This window comes from Neophocaena asiaeorientalis, unplaced genomic scaffold (assembly GCF_003031525.2).
Source record: "Neophocaena asiaeorientalis asiaeorientalis breed wild unplaced genomic scaffold, Neophocaena_asiaeorientalis_V1.1 scaffold21, whole genome shotgun sequence".
Lineage (NCBI taxonomy): Eukaryota > Metazoa > Chordata > Mammalia > Artiodactyla > Phocoenidae > Neophocaena > Neophocaena asiaeorientalis.
Window position 1 is genome coordinate 3218712 of NW_020174053.1, and position 14604 is coordinate 3233315.

The 14604-nt window shown below is 47.1% G+C and overlaps 1 protein-coding gene across 1 annotated transcript in view; it reads left to right on the forward strand.

The window, feature by feature from the left end:
- Positions 1-6853: 6853 nt before the first annotated feature.
- Positions 6854-14604, forward strand: part of NCAM1 (neural cell adhesion molecule 1) — a 66416-nt gene continuing 58665 nt past the window's right edge. The window contains exons 1-7 of the mRNA XM_024754269.1: positions 6854-6899; positions 7038-7112; positions 8782-9000; positions 10027-10170; positions 10543-10680; positions 11993-12110; positions 12537-12700. Coding sequence (XP_024610037.1) covers positions 6854-6899; positions 7038-7112; positions 8782-9000; positions 10027-10170; positions 10543-10680; positions 11993-12110; positions 12537-12700 — 904 coding nt within the window. The remainder of the gene's footprint in view (positions 6900-7037; positions 7113-8781; positions 9001-10026; positions 10171-10542; positions 10681-11992; positions 12111-12536; positions 12701-14604) is intronic.

Sequence of the window (14604 nt, forward strand, 5' to 3'; positions counted from 1 at the left end):
GTGTAGCAACGCTCAATACTTTTTCTTCCTTAGCATAATACTGTAATATCAACTATGTTATCATATTGCATAGAAAGCTGAAGAATTCTGAAGCCATATTCACCTTCCGCGTACCTCCCCCCATCACTCTGGAAGAGTCCTGAGATTTGAGGAAGTTAAAGAGAATTTTTACCAGGAATTGTCATTGCATCAGTTTTGTAATGAAACACTGTCCAGTTTTGATGGCTTTATTAAAATGATAGGCTTTGGAAACCTGCTTGGTATATGAACTAAGTGAGTTTGGTTTAGAAAAGTCTGTATCTTATCTACAGCTTCTCTGTATGGTTTGTCTTCATACAGAAGCTCTGGTTTCTCCATTCAAAAGGCATAGACCATGGACCCACCACCACTACCACCAAGAGCCCCCATCCCTTCCCTCTCCAGCCTTGAGTTCTGCTCTTGCAAGTCTGCTGGTGCTGGTGTTGTCAACCAGGAAAGACCACAGCTTTCTTTTTTTTTTTTTTTTTTTTTTTTTTGCGGCCCCCGGGCCTCTCACTGTTGTGGCCTCTCCCGCCGCGTAGCACAGGCCCCGGACACGCAGGCCCAGTGTCCATGACTCACGGGCCCAGCCGCTCCGTGGCATGTGGGATCTTCCCGGACCGGGGCACGACTCCGTGTCCCCTGCATCGGCAGGCAGACTCCCAACCACTGTGTCATCAGGGAAGCCCGACCACAGCTTTCTTGAGGGCTTCCTTCACTCTCTAGGCTGGCTGATATACTGGGAGAAGCCAGGGGCCCAGGGTCCTGTGAGGACTACATACAGAGGGTTTCCCAAGGGTTTGGTCATAACTTGTCTCAGTTGGCTTAGAAACCCTAGCTAAATTATTTCTGGATGTTTAGGTTTAAATGGGAATTACATAGGATTCCCAGCATGTACATAGATGGGGCCCTAACTAGGTTGACCAAGAGACCAGCAGCCCTGAGTATGACTCTTAGATGATTTTGGTTGCTGCTATGAACCAGCTTTAGACAAGGAGGATGCTTCCAGTGGCAATCAGAATATGGTCTTCCATTATGATGCCATTATACAGAACCAGAAGCCAAAATCTCTAAGCATATATGATGTAGTTCCTTTAAATTGATATATAACTTTTGGGTTAATGTTTGAAAGTAAAACAGTCCACCTCGTTTTCTCCTACCCAGCTGCTGTCAACAGTAGCTCAAGCCAGAATTGTGAGACTCACATGTCAAGAATGGGTGAGACGCCTTTGTCATCCTTAATTGTTTATTCATTTTTCTCTCCCAAAATGAGAAAAGTTACCTATGTCCAGCTGCTTCTTGCAATGGTAGCAATCTGACAAGTTGAATTATTCTATTCATACACACACACAGACACACACACACACACACACACACACTTTTATCTATGCTTTCAGTGGATGTTCCCATACATACACATAGATAAGCACACACACACACACCCCTTAATAGATTTTGGACAGTTGAATCCAGTAGTCTACAAGAGGTTCCTGCTATCTCATTCTCATTACAAGCATTATTGGGGATTTTGTTTGTTTAGGGGGGGGGGTGTGTATGTGTGTGTGTGTGAGTTCAGAGTACTATCATGTATGTGCTATCATTTAAAAGACAACCAGCACAGCCTGACCTTGTATTTGGAACTTTACATACGTTACTTCTCAACATCCCTGAGAGATTGATTGAGTTGTTATGTCCATTTACAAATGTGGAATCACAGGTCCTGAAACTCTCATGAGAACTCAGTTACTACGTATCTGAGCTGGAATTTGGACCCAGGCCTCTCTGACTCTAGATCCTGACTTCTTAACCGTGAGACAGTCCAACCACAAGACCTCAGTTTTATTATCATCCCCATTTTACAGATGAGAAAACTGAGGTGAAGTGACTTGGCTAGAGTGCCTACATTATTGTTTATTTGGCTTTGAATTCAGTCATCTTTTATACCAATAAAGTTCTGACAGGCGAGTTAAATATCTTCAAGTAATGTGGAGAGTGGAATCGGTCCACCTGACCAACACATGGATCATTCAGGAAGTTTACTTTATTTAAAACCATAAAGGGAAACATAGCTTCTCTCAAAAATAGTAACCAAAATAATTTCCTTGGGAAGTGTTGTTGATAGAGGCTTATTAATAATAATAATACACAACAAGTATAAAATGTGTATTATGTGCCAGAGACTATTGTACATGTATTAGTTCATTTAATCTTTCCAACAGCCCTATGATAAGGGTTCTGCTTTTCCCTGTTTTACAGATTAGGAAAAAGGCACCAAGAGGTTAAATAACTTGGCCAAGATTACACTTGGTTAGTAAGTGGTAGAGCTGAGGGTTGGCCCAGAGTCCATGGCCTTCCCCACTCTACAGGACTGCCATTTGAGTCTCAGTTTTACATTCATTGCATTTCTTTGGTTTATCAGTGAAGTTGCCCTTTATCTTCCCTTGAGTACTTTGCTAACAATGAGAGCAGACTGTCTAGGCAAGCGGGGGTGCCTCGGTTATCACACTTCTGGTTCCAACATCTGGATTTCCCACAGAACCGTCAAATGGAAGACACTTCAGTATACTTTGAAAAATAAAAAATAAGTCTCCATTAAAGTGGTTAAGTATAGTGATATTTAAGGCTCACTTCTAGAACAATAGCTGAGAAAATAAATGTAGAACTAGACTTTGATGCCTTTTTCAAAAATCCGTAGCCGTTATTAAATAGGTTTTGGAAAATCTCTTTATCTGATGCATAGTCATTGATCTGATTCTGTCGTTCACCCATCTCTTAAATTGGTGACCAGAACATGGTCCTCAGGTGCACCTACCTTGGCCCTGGGCCTGCTGCATCTCTGCAGTCTGTCTTCCTCAGGAACCAGTGTCTTTATAACCATTTAACAAGAAAGTACTGTCAATTAGCCATGGGAGAGACCTGGGCTCGCTTTCTGCTTTCAGCTCCTACTTCCTCAAGCACATAAGAATCTGAAAAGAACAGTAAAATTAAACTGCTGCAAGAGGTTCCTGACGCAGATGAAACCTACGAGTTCCTTTTTGAAATCAGAATAATTATTTTCTGTTGCTCTGCTTTGGTAAGATCCCACCTCTTCTGATAAGTGCCTTAGCACCTTTAGAACTGAAATTTTAGTTCCTTTTTCTCAGCAACTAAGACTTACAGCTTGCTTCTGCTAGGGAGTTGGGAATCACAAAACTTCTACCTCAACCTGAAGCTGTTTGCTAAACAAGTTGACATATCTTTCAGAACAAGGCATTACTTTTTTAAAAATACATTTAAAGTAGAAAACACATTTTGAAACATATACATCTCTCACGGGGTTATTTTACTTTTTAAATGAGACATGGAGAAGGGACTCATTCCATTCTCAAGAGAAGCTTTTTCTGTCTGTTCACAGGGGATAGAACAGTGTGGGAGAAATGGCTGGGGCTTTGGATGTATTTGACCTGGCTTTGAATCTTGACCCCACTATTACCATTACTTAGGGCTCTGAGCCTCCACTTCCCCATCTGTAAAATGGGAATTATAATGCTATGTTTATCTGTGAACAGAGAGGCCAGTTATAATTAACTAGAGTAGAAATGATGGCAGCAACTTGATAATAAGATGTTTGTACACTCTGCTCTTTCTAGCCCATAATTTAGAAAGAGAGCAAATGGTAACTAATAGGTAATAACAATAACGAGCCCATTAGGAGACCAGGAAAAGATTAGTGGTAGTTACGGAGTGTAGGAGGAAGAGCTGGAGCCTTAAAATTAGATGACTTTTAATCTTGACTTTACTACTTATTAGCTGAGTTGCACTGGGCAAGTTATTTCATTTCCCTAAGCTTTGATTCCCTCTTTTGTAGAATGGGGAGTAGAGTATCAGCCTTTTCATACCCCAGAATTGTCGTGAACCTCAGGTGAAGTAACAAAGTGTGCTTTGTAAACCAGAAAGTGTGAACTGGCTGCCAGAGGCCTTGGGGATGAGTCCTTATGGGAGGACACTGAAAGCCTGCCCTTGAGTCCCAGCCAGGTCCAACTACCTGTGTTTATAAGCGTGTGTCTTTGGATGCATCTAAGATGACACACCGTGTTTCTGCAGAGAATGTTTCTGCAAAGCAAGAAATGAGATACTTTTTCTGGGAGAAGTGTTTTCACGGTTGCTCTAAAGGGTCCGAGGTAGGCCTGGTGAGGATATTTCAGTTATATGTGCAACTGGAGAAAGGTGAAAGTCGAGGCAGGAATTTTTATTGGGAGCAGTGAGAGGACTAATACAGTAATAAAGGAAAAGGCCACAAGAAGTGAAGGGAAAGAGTTTGGGGTTTAGAGCAGGATTTCCACTTACCGTTATTAAACCTAATAATTCAAGGTTTTGCATTTGGGGAAGAATAATCAACCATTGTGCTTCGGTGGAAAACATCCAAGCGTTGACTTTTCAGAGAGTCTGGGGCTCCTCTGACCTGGCTTTGACTGGCGTCTAGAAGGAGAAATCACTATCTTTTCCATGTGTGCAAAAGGTCAGGCGTCTAAATGGATATCTCTCCTTTAAAAAATCTCTGTGATGATAAATGTGTGCGTGGGATCTGGTGAAGCCGGGACTTCCTTTGTAATTCTCATTTCTCACTTCTCTCCTTGGCCCAAAGATAGATACTGGCCACATTTGAGTATGGAAACTTTTCAGCCTTGCCGTGTTCTCCTCCCTCTTGAGAGTCATATTCTGTTTGAAAAGAGCTGAAAAAAATGAAGGCTGTTTTTTCACTTGGGATAAGAAAATCCTTCTCAAAGCAGTAAGGGCTCTGTGAGAGTAACAGGATCCATATGCTGAAGCTGGCTGCTAATACACAGCATATGGGCCAGTGAACTTTCCAGGCAGAAATATGCCTGTAATTCTCTAAAGAATGCCCCAGTAAACTCCAGAAAGGACCATTACTTAGGTGACAGATGGCATCGGCGCAGCTTCTGGGCTTCATAGGCCTGTCGTTCCATGGAACGTGAGCCACAGACAGGGATCGCAAAGGTCCTGGTTGGCCTTAAGATGGATGGCACTGGCCTGTAGCCCTCTCTGTAGGGCCCCGCACTCCCCCAAATACCACGGGCTTGCTCTGTTCTCTTAGGGGATGTGCATCTGATGGTAGTTCCTCAGCTTGGCAGGATTATCTGTTAAACTGAGTGGAAACATTTTATCCCCTACTCATAGAGACAGCCTTACGTAATGGAAAGAACACTTACCTGGGAACCAGGTGGCCTGGGCTCTGGGGCCACCCTGGTCCTCACTAGATGTGACCTTAGGGAAGTCACTTTACCTCTCTTTTCTGATCTGGAAAATCAGGAGGCGGGACATAGTGATGGTTAGGACCCCTTCGGCTCCCTCAGGTTAGAACTCAGTGGCCCTGACTCCATCCAGAAGACAGTGATGGGAGAAACCTGCCACCGCCAGGCACTCCTGCCCACCGGGTGCCGTGGCCCCGGCGTTATATTCCATTGCAGCTCTGTGCACTATGGGTGAAATTCAGGAAAGGTAGGGGAAGACATTTCATGGCTCTCAGGAAGAATTCCATTCTCGGGCCCCAATGAGTCAGCAGCAGCAAACTGACTGAGGGAGAGACAGGCTGCCCTTCAGTCACTCTACTATTTCTTCTGAACCAGCATTTGGAAGTCTCTGGACTCCCACGTCGTATTCTCACAGTGGATCCCTCAGGATCCTCTCCCAGCCTGTTCCCGATTCCTCACCATTACCCTCACTCCTCCCCTGTTCCGTTCCTTTCCCACCGAACCATCCCTTTCTCTGCAGCCTCTGCTGGGTTTTTCCATGGGCTGCTTTGTCTGTAGGACAGTTAGGAAGGCTGCGCCCCTGATAGCTGAGTTGCCCCCATGCTCCCCCTTCCCCGCCCAAGCAGGCCCTTTGACCCCTCTGTTCCACTGAGCACAACCATGGTTGCTTCTTCATCAAATGAGAGCAGACTGAGACCCACAGCAGCTCTGCAAGGCTATCACCATGGCAACGAGCATTCCCTCCGTTCTACTGTGAAGAGAAAATGGCTGTTAGAAGGAATGGCTAGCTGAGTCTCTATTACTCGGTCTATTTTGTCCAGGCCCCTCCTTCGTACCGGCTTTGAGAAGCTACGCATTGAACCAAACGTCCCTTAGCTTTTAGCCTGCAGATTTACTTCAGCTAAGAGGAGGAAAGGCAGAAGGAAGTTGAATCCCAATGAATAACAGCATTTTTCCTACTCTAAAAGTATATTTTCATAAGGAACAGTTATCTGCTCTAAGCAGATCAACGAGGAACTCCATGAATACAGGGAACTGTGAGATCCGGTGCAATGTATTTTGTCTTATGGGTGGAGTAGAGCGTATAGATATTCCAACATTGCAGTGTGGTAGCCAAGAGATTCAGGGACCACAGGGCACAGACTCCAGCATTTCAGAAGAGTTGACTGACGACTTGGGGTGACGATGTTTGATTATTGTCTCCTCTTATGCAAAGAGGTGTATTGGTCCTATAGTCGTGAGGTAAGGTGAGCGTTTGTTTGGCATCCCCTGCTTCAAAATCAGTTTGGATCTTCACGTTGAATCCTCCCCTGTCGTGGTTAAGCTCCGTGGCATGGGGAAGTGGCAGGAAACCCTGTGCAGGGTTGTGGAGCGGCAGGCTTCCCTCTTAACACAGCTGTGGGGATGCTGCAGGTTGATGGAACTGGCTGGGCTGCTGTTGCCGTGAATCCCAGACGTGCTGCTCTTTGGAGCAGGACTCTGAGTCTTCTCAAAGGGTCAGAAACCTTTAGCGCAGAGATCACCCCCAGATCTTCCAGGGGACCCTGCACTGTCTGATAGAGGATATTCCCATTCAACAGGGAATGGCCTGGACCCTGTCCACTCCTGGCCTCGGCATGAGGAACTCTGGTAACAAGTTCTCAAAAACCCGAACAACCTCTCTTCACTCTTTCTTGATGTGAGCAGGGAGACTGTTTTTGAAACAAAGCTCTGGTTTCTGTCTCAGAAATCCAAACGCATGTCTAAAGTGGACATTGTCTTTTCCAGTTTCTCTGCAGGTGGATATTGTCCCCAGCCAAGGGGAAATCAGCGTCGGAGAGTCCAAATTCTTCCTATGCCAAGGCAAGTGTCACACCGCATTTCAGGAAACCCACCCCTCAGAGCAGAGCCAGCAGCTGTGTCTACCCGGCTGATCGCAGTACGCCTGGAATCTCGGGTCACACTGTGGCAGGCTCTCAGAGTGACCAGAGAGCCAGGGAAGTGCTCAGACCCCCTTCCTTCCCTTACCAAGGCTGCCCCAGGACAGAGAAATGCGCTGTGTGGACTTCTGCTTCGTGATGGAGGAGGTCTAGGGATTTTCTTAGGGAAGTCAGCACAGCCCCCAGACCCCCTGCGCTGTGTACATCCAGAGTCCCATGAATGACACTGGAGAGCAGGGCTGGTGCAGAAAGAATGCTTCAGTGGGTCAGTGTACGGATTATTACAATCCCCCAGAGCAGGAAGATCCAAGAAGGCCTAAAGAGTGCCTGAAAGAAAACTGAGTACCAGTACCTCTTTTGCAGTACCTCTTTTTGCTGCCCTGGGTTTCCCAGCTCGCTAGCGAATTCCAATATTCTGTCCCATTGCCCCAGCCAGAGCTTAGAATTGGTTGGACCTGGTATCCTTGTCTTTTGTTTAGAAAATATGCCCCCCTTTCCACAGCTCAGCTAATTATCAGTAAATGTCCTGCGGAGGAAAGGCTTCCTATGAGGCTTTGGAGTCTCTGTATGTGGCATGCCTGGGATTTGGAACATGAAAGGACCAGGAAAGAGCTGAGCTAGGTGTAAACTGGCATCGAGCAAGTCGCTTTCGGCAGGGAGGGGCCTTGAAATGCTGTCATGAGTTGCACCAGATGAGGTGGCTGGTGGCCGCTGGATGTGTTCCTTCCAGCTTTGCCTTCGTTACAGCAATTGAAATGATCTGGACGTGCAGCCATAGCGCATCTTGCAAATAGCGATATTTATTGAAAACATGATGGGCCCTGAAAGGAAGGCTGCTTCATTTCCACACTAAGCATCTTTGCAGGGCGGGGGGTGTGGGCTGGGGAAGGGTGCTGTGCGGAGAGGCAGGGCAAAGCCATGTCTGGGGATCCCAGAGCCCTTGTTCTAGCTCAGCGTCTGGACAGCTCGGCAGCTGTATCCCAAGGTGCCTGGGGAAAGGACGCAGAGGCGATGCTGGCTACCTTCTTTGCAGCATTTAGGCAGATGCATTTGCCTCTCTGAGACGGGAGTGCTACAATGACAGTCATGCCAGTTTGTGCAGACAGATGCTGGAATGAAAGTGGTTGGAGTCTACACTCCAAAACTAGCCAGCGTCTCATCTTGCACTTAAGAGACCGTAATCTAAGCCCTGGAAAATAAGCTGACGAGTTGGCTCAGACCAGCTAGCCTTGAGCTCAGATCAGAGCTATACAACTCCCTTTGCCCCCCATTCTGTGCGGTTATAAGCTCCTAGCTTAGTGCCTGGCACACAGTGGGTCCCCAATAAATATCTCTTCTCTTCCCTCACTAGGGATGGGACCACTATGAGAAATACCAGCACCAGTGTTTGTTGAGTTCTTTCCAAATACTGTTACGGACATAACAATTAAACGCAGAAACCACCAACATCAACGGTCATTCCCCGCCCCCCTCCTTGTCATCCAGCCTGATGAGCTCTTGCTTAGTAGCTCTTACTGAGTACCCACTGTCACCCTGGAGAGGCCGTTGTCTTTTCAGCATCAGCGATTTGAAAATAATCTCTTCCTCTTTAGTGGCAGGAGATGCCAAAGATAAAGACATCTCCTGGTTCTCCCCCAACGGAGAAAAGCTCACCCCGAACCAGCAGCGGATCTCGGTGGTGTGGAACGATGACTCTTCTTCCACCCTCACCATCTACAATGCCAACATCGATGATGCCGGCATTTACAAGTGCGTGGTCACTGCAGAGGATGGCACCGAGTCAGAGGCCACCGTCAATGTGAAGATCTTCCGTAAGATCCTCCCCCTTCTCCTTCTTCTGTGTTCCCTGTTCCCTCCTTTGTCTAGGAAGGCACATGGGTAGCAAAGAGAGTGGAATGGAGTAGAGGACCCACTGAGGGCTTGACAGGGCCCCTTTCCTCCTTTTCCCTAAGTCTTTTCTGCATCAAGCTAAGAGCTGCAGTACGTTTTTAAATGATCCTCAGCCAACTCCGAACTCACAACTGTGTTCATGCTGGTCACAGCTACCTCCCACTGGCCTCCATTCTCTAAACTGAAATTACACCATTCCCAGAGGACTAGGGTGGGTTCCCCTCTCCCTTCCCCAAGGGCTGACTGACCGTTGTACACTTCAGCTTATCCCCTCTTATTTCACTTTTTCCTGCTGGTAATGGAGTGCAAAGGCTCGGTGGGGTGTGTGGGGTTATTATCTGAACACTCTGTGCCACTCAGAGCGGGTAGTTCCCACTGGCACCTCATTACCTTGTTATCATGCATCTGTCCTGTTGGCCAGGGTAATGATGGGTGACAGCCAATGGAACAGTACTGATCGTCACAGTATTTATTGCCATAAGCCTGCTTTTCTTCTGTTTTGTTCTTCAAAATTCTTTCTGCTGTAGACAGGCTGGGGATGGGATGCCAGACAGAGTGGGAGACCGAGGAAGGACTGGTGGCGCCTCCTATTAGCTGTAGAATAAATGTTCTACCGGTTCATTTTACCTGTGCACTGTGTTTCATTGGCTCCATCGCACATGGCGAAGACCCTTGGTAAAGACAATCCTTTCCCTCTGTAGACCCTTTTCTGCACAACATGTCATAAATTGAGCACTTTGAATAGACACTATTTGCCAAACACGGGTGATATATTCCCCTCCTTGTGCCAGATGCTCTGCCTGCATCTTTGGCCAAGTGATGGGTCGGACCCCCTTTGGTACCACTGTATATATGGACTCGGATCCGAGCAGTATGGTGCCAGTGAAAAAGGATCTTTGTGGGAGAACCAGCCATTTTCCCTCACTCTCCTCTTGTTCCTTTTCCAGAGAAGCTCATGTTCAAGAACGCGCCAACCCCGCAGGAGTTCAGGGAGGGGGAAGATGCCGTGATTGTGTGCGATGTGGTCAGCTCCCTCCCCCCAACCATCATCTGGAAACACAAAGGCCGAGATGTCATCCTGAAAAAAGATGGTGAGACCTGGCAGCTGCCCTTTCCCCTGGGCCACTGAACCAGCTTCTGACGCGTTCTAGCCCAAACTCAGATTCCAGTGTCCCCAAACCCCATGTCGTTTCCAGATCAAAGGTTGCATGTCTATAGCTTGTATGTTCAAGCACTTGACTTTCTCTCCAAGGAAAAAGACAGATTTCCAATAGACTTTTGCCCTTGGCTCTATGTTGGAGCCAGGGCCACATTTTCTTATTGCAGCTTAGAGCCTCTCCCCACTCCCAGGTCCCGCCCCCCCATAAGCCTGATAGCAGGCAGAAGGAAAGGCTCAGCCACCTGCCTGTAGATACCAGCCCTCTGACTGATCCTTGGATGAACCTGTGCCTTGTCTCTTCTAGTCCGATTCATAGTCCTGGCCAACAACTACCTCCAGATCCGGGGCATCAAGAAAACTGATGAGGGCACTTACCGCTGTGAAGGCAGGATCCTGGCACGTGGGGAGATCAACTTCAAGGACATTCAGGTCATTGTGAATGGTGAGGAGATCTGTTCTGCTTTCTCCACGGGTACAACCTTGGCTCATCCGTGGCAACTGGGTCCACCCCTTCCCACAGCCCACCCCTAACCTCTGCCTTGTTTGTTTGTTTGTTTGTTTGTAAACACACTTGTCTTTGGGTCTCCCTCAACTGTGGGGACTTTTAGTGCGGTTCTGGAATGTCCTTCATTATCTTATAACACTAGAAACTTGCCCCATGCTTACTAGTAAAGTCTTATTCATCCTTCACTGTCCTTGAGGTTACTGTAACTGTTAAGTTAGTCCTCTGGTTCAGTCTTCAAAGAAAATATTATAATCAATTCAGGACTCAGAACAGTCAGAATCCTAGTCCCTGGGCTTATTAATCTTAATTTGCAGTGTCAGATAAACACACCCACGGAATCGATCTGACATTTACAAGATGTTTACAGGAAATGTCAGTACTAAGAAAATAAGTAAATCATGGTTAAATTGCTTTGGATATGGATATATATTTTTTGCCAAACTCGCCCCCTCTCGTTCCTTTGGTAAAAAATCGTTTGTGCACAGGGTTGTTTGTGACAGTCCCAGAGAAATGTCGCTCTTTGGTGAGCTGGTGCATTTCAAATTGGTCTTAACCATTTAATCCCTAGAAGCAGCAGTTTTTAATTTTTTCCAACATCAAGAGCCCACCCCCCCGCTTTTTTTTTTTTTTTTTTTTGCGGTACGCGGGCCTCTCACTGTTGTGGCCTCTCCCGTTGCGGAGCACAGGCTCCGGACGCGCAGGTGCAGCGGCCAGGGCTCACGGGCCCAGCCGCTCCGCGGCATGTGGGATCCTCCCGGACTGGGGCACGAACCCGCGTCCCCTACATCGGCAGGCGGACTCTCAACCGCCGTGCCACCAGGGAAGCCCAAGAGCCCCCTTTTGAAAGTCAGGTTCCATCAATCATGGTAGTTGTAAGATTGGTATGCATTGATTAAGAAAATATATAATGATAAATAGCCACTGTAAATAGAATACCATTGTAAAATGAACAAAACATACTAATATAGCTTCTAAATCTATGTTATTGAAAAGCAATATTATATATTGTTATATGTATAACAATACTATGTATTGTTGAAAAGTACTAATGTGCGTTTGTGGATGAATTATTGATCCAGTTTACAGGAATTATTTAGTGCACACCTGAACTTAGATCCCTTACAAGTAACTGCAGCTGCCCAGGACTCTTGACCGTCTGACCTGGGGTCTCCCGGAAGTGCCTCTTCTCCAGGCCAGCGGGTCCTTCCAAGACTTCCCCGCCACCCCTGACAGTCCTTCTTTCCTTCAGTGCCGCCCACCGTCCAGGCCAGACAGAGCATAGTGAACGCCACCGCCAACCTCGGCCAGTCCGTCACCCTGGTGTGCGATGCTGAAGGCTTCCCAGAACCCACCATGAGCTGGACAAAGTAAGAAACTGGCTCGTGCTTTTTATCGCCGACTAGTGGAGAAGGAGACCTTGTGGGGCCTGTCCTGCGTTGGCGTTCCAAGGGAACAGGGGTGGGCGGCTGGGGAGCATCAGCTCTGGGTGCAGGATGGATTCTTTTCTGTCAGGTCCTCTTGCCTTGTGTGTGCATTGGATTCCTTCATTTTCAGTTTGTGGGGCAGAACCAGAGGTTCTCTTTGGAATTTCGGGGGGCGCAATTTGTAGCCCTTGGGCGGAACTGGAGATTTGGGTAGAGGAATCACGAGGAAGTACAATTTGGCGTCTTAACGTTCTGTGAAGATTCCGTCTTTCGCGTGGGCTCGGTCCGCGTTTTATGGAAACTAATTAAAAGTTAACCTCTTAGCTCTGTAGTCCAAATCACGGTCCTTCACATTTCTGTGCCCTGCAGGGACGGGGAGCAGATAGAGAATGAGGAGGAGAAGTACCTCTTCAGCGACGACAGCTCTGAGCTGACCATCAGGAAGGTGGACAAGAACGACGAGGCCGAGTACGTCTGCATCGCTGAGAACAAGGCCGGCGAGCAGGATGCGTCCATCCACCTCAAGGTCTTCGGTAAGGACAGGGAGGTCAAGGTCACCCCTCTGCCACAGCTCCGCTTGCCCCACACAGTCCATCAGCAGGACCCTGTCCACTCTGCCTGGGAACCTACCCCACTTCTTGCCAGCTTCACCACCTCGGCCCTAGTCCAAGCCATGCATCGGTCCCCTTCAGCCCCTCCCACTCACAGTAGCTAGAATAACCTTAAGCGCCACCGCTCTGTTTCAGATCCTCCAGTGGCTTCCTATTGCAACCAGAATAAAATCCAGACGCCCTGCCGTCAACAGAGGCCAGATCTGAGCTAGCCCCTGGCTCCCTTCCTGACCTCATCATGCCTCTGCTGTGCTCTACATTTAAAGCTCTCCAAGCCCAGAAGCCCTCTTCTTCTCCCTCAGACACACTAAGCTTGTTCTCTGTCTCAGGGCTGTTACACTAGATGCTTCTTCTGCTTGGAATGTCATTGCCCCAGATCCCCTGTGAGCCGCCCTCGTGTCATCCCTAATCCAGATGTCAGTGCATCACTCAGACCAGCTTCTCAGTTACTCCTTCCCTCCCTGCTCTGGCCAGTGCATCTCCCGTATCTTCACCCCACCCGTCTCTTCTTCAGTGCCCTTCTCGGTACCTAAACTCATCTCATTTACATACTGGTTTGGGGAGTTATTTCTCCTGCCTCCACTCTTATACGTCACTTTATCTCTGGCATTCCAAACAGCACCAGACTCCGGAATAGGCCCTTGCTAAATATTAGTGACCGAGTGGCTGCCTCTGTCTCCATTTCTTCTTTCCCTGGCCTGTGTGAAGCAGGGTCATAAAAGTCATGAAAAGAACCTCCATAGCTCTACTCACTTCGTCTCTATAAACTCAGTTAACTTCCGTTCATTTAGAGCTGAAATGCACTTTGACCTGACTTTGACAAATTTGTGGCAGAGAGATGTTTAACCTAGTGGCTCTCAGCTCTGTCTGCGCGTCTTTTTTAAAAACACAGATAAGCGAGTCCACCGTAGGTGGTGCTGCCAGAGTACAGACACCGCAGGGGCAGCCCTGGTGCATGCAGCTCCCTGGTGGTTCCAGCACCTGCGCTTTGGGAACCTGCCTGGGACCCACTTGTTTAGCCTGATAAGGAGAACTCATTGATGTTTGTAAACACAGACCTTTGAAAAACCAAGCGTTTATGTGCAATTGGAACCGCTATCACAGATGAATCCCGTTTACTCGTTAATGACAATTAATTAATGGGCTTAGAAACAGGTTATCAGTTTGGTCTAAATTAACTGTACATACTTGAAAGTGAAGCTAAACTTCTTGGAAAATATTCTTGACAGTCTTTTCTCTGATTCTGACTTATCTACCCCAGTCACTCCGATTTTAAGTTTTTCTAGATGAAAGACAGATGCATTTGTTAATGTATTCCTTAATTTTCACAAATATTTACTAAGCGCCCTTGTTGCTGGGCGAGGGGCTACAGAGATGAGTAAGATATGGTCTTTTGACCCCGAGAAGCACAAAAAGGGACATAAACATATAAGCCTATAAGTTATAATAGGTGGTGTCAGTTAACAACATTTGAGTACCAGCTGTGGGCCCAGCCATTGCCCAGGTTACGAAGATGAATATCATACACTGTTCCCATCGGCGGGTTCACAGGCTAACGGAGATAATCAGTGCTGAAATTTTTAACAACCCATTATAATGACTTCATAATAGCCATATGCACATTGTTTTATAAGAAAAGATTTGATTTCTGGTCCTGTGTGACAGAAGTTAGAGAAGTGTTCGAAGATGATATACTTTTCCCAAGTGGGAGTTTCCCAGATGCAGGAGAGGTGGACAAGCCTTTCAGGGCAGGCCACACAGGCATCGAGGCCGGAAGAGTCAATGTCGTGGTGAATGTGAACTTGTGAACGAGGACTGTGTCTGCT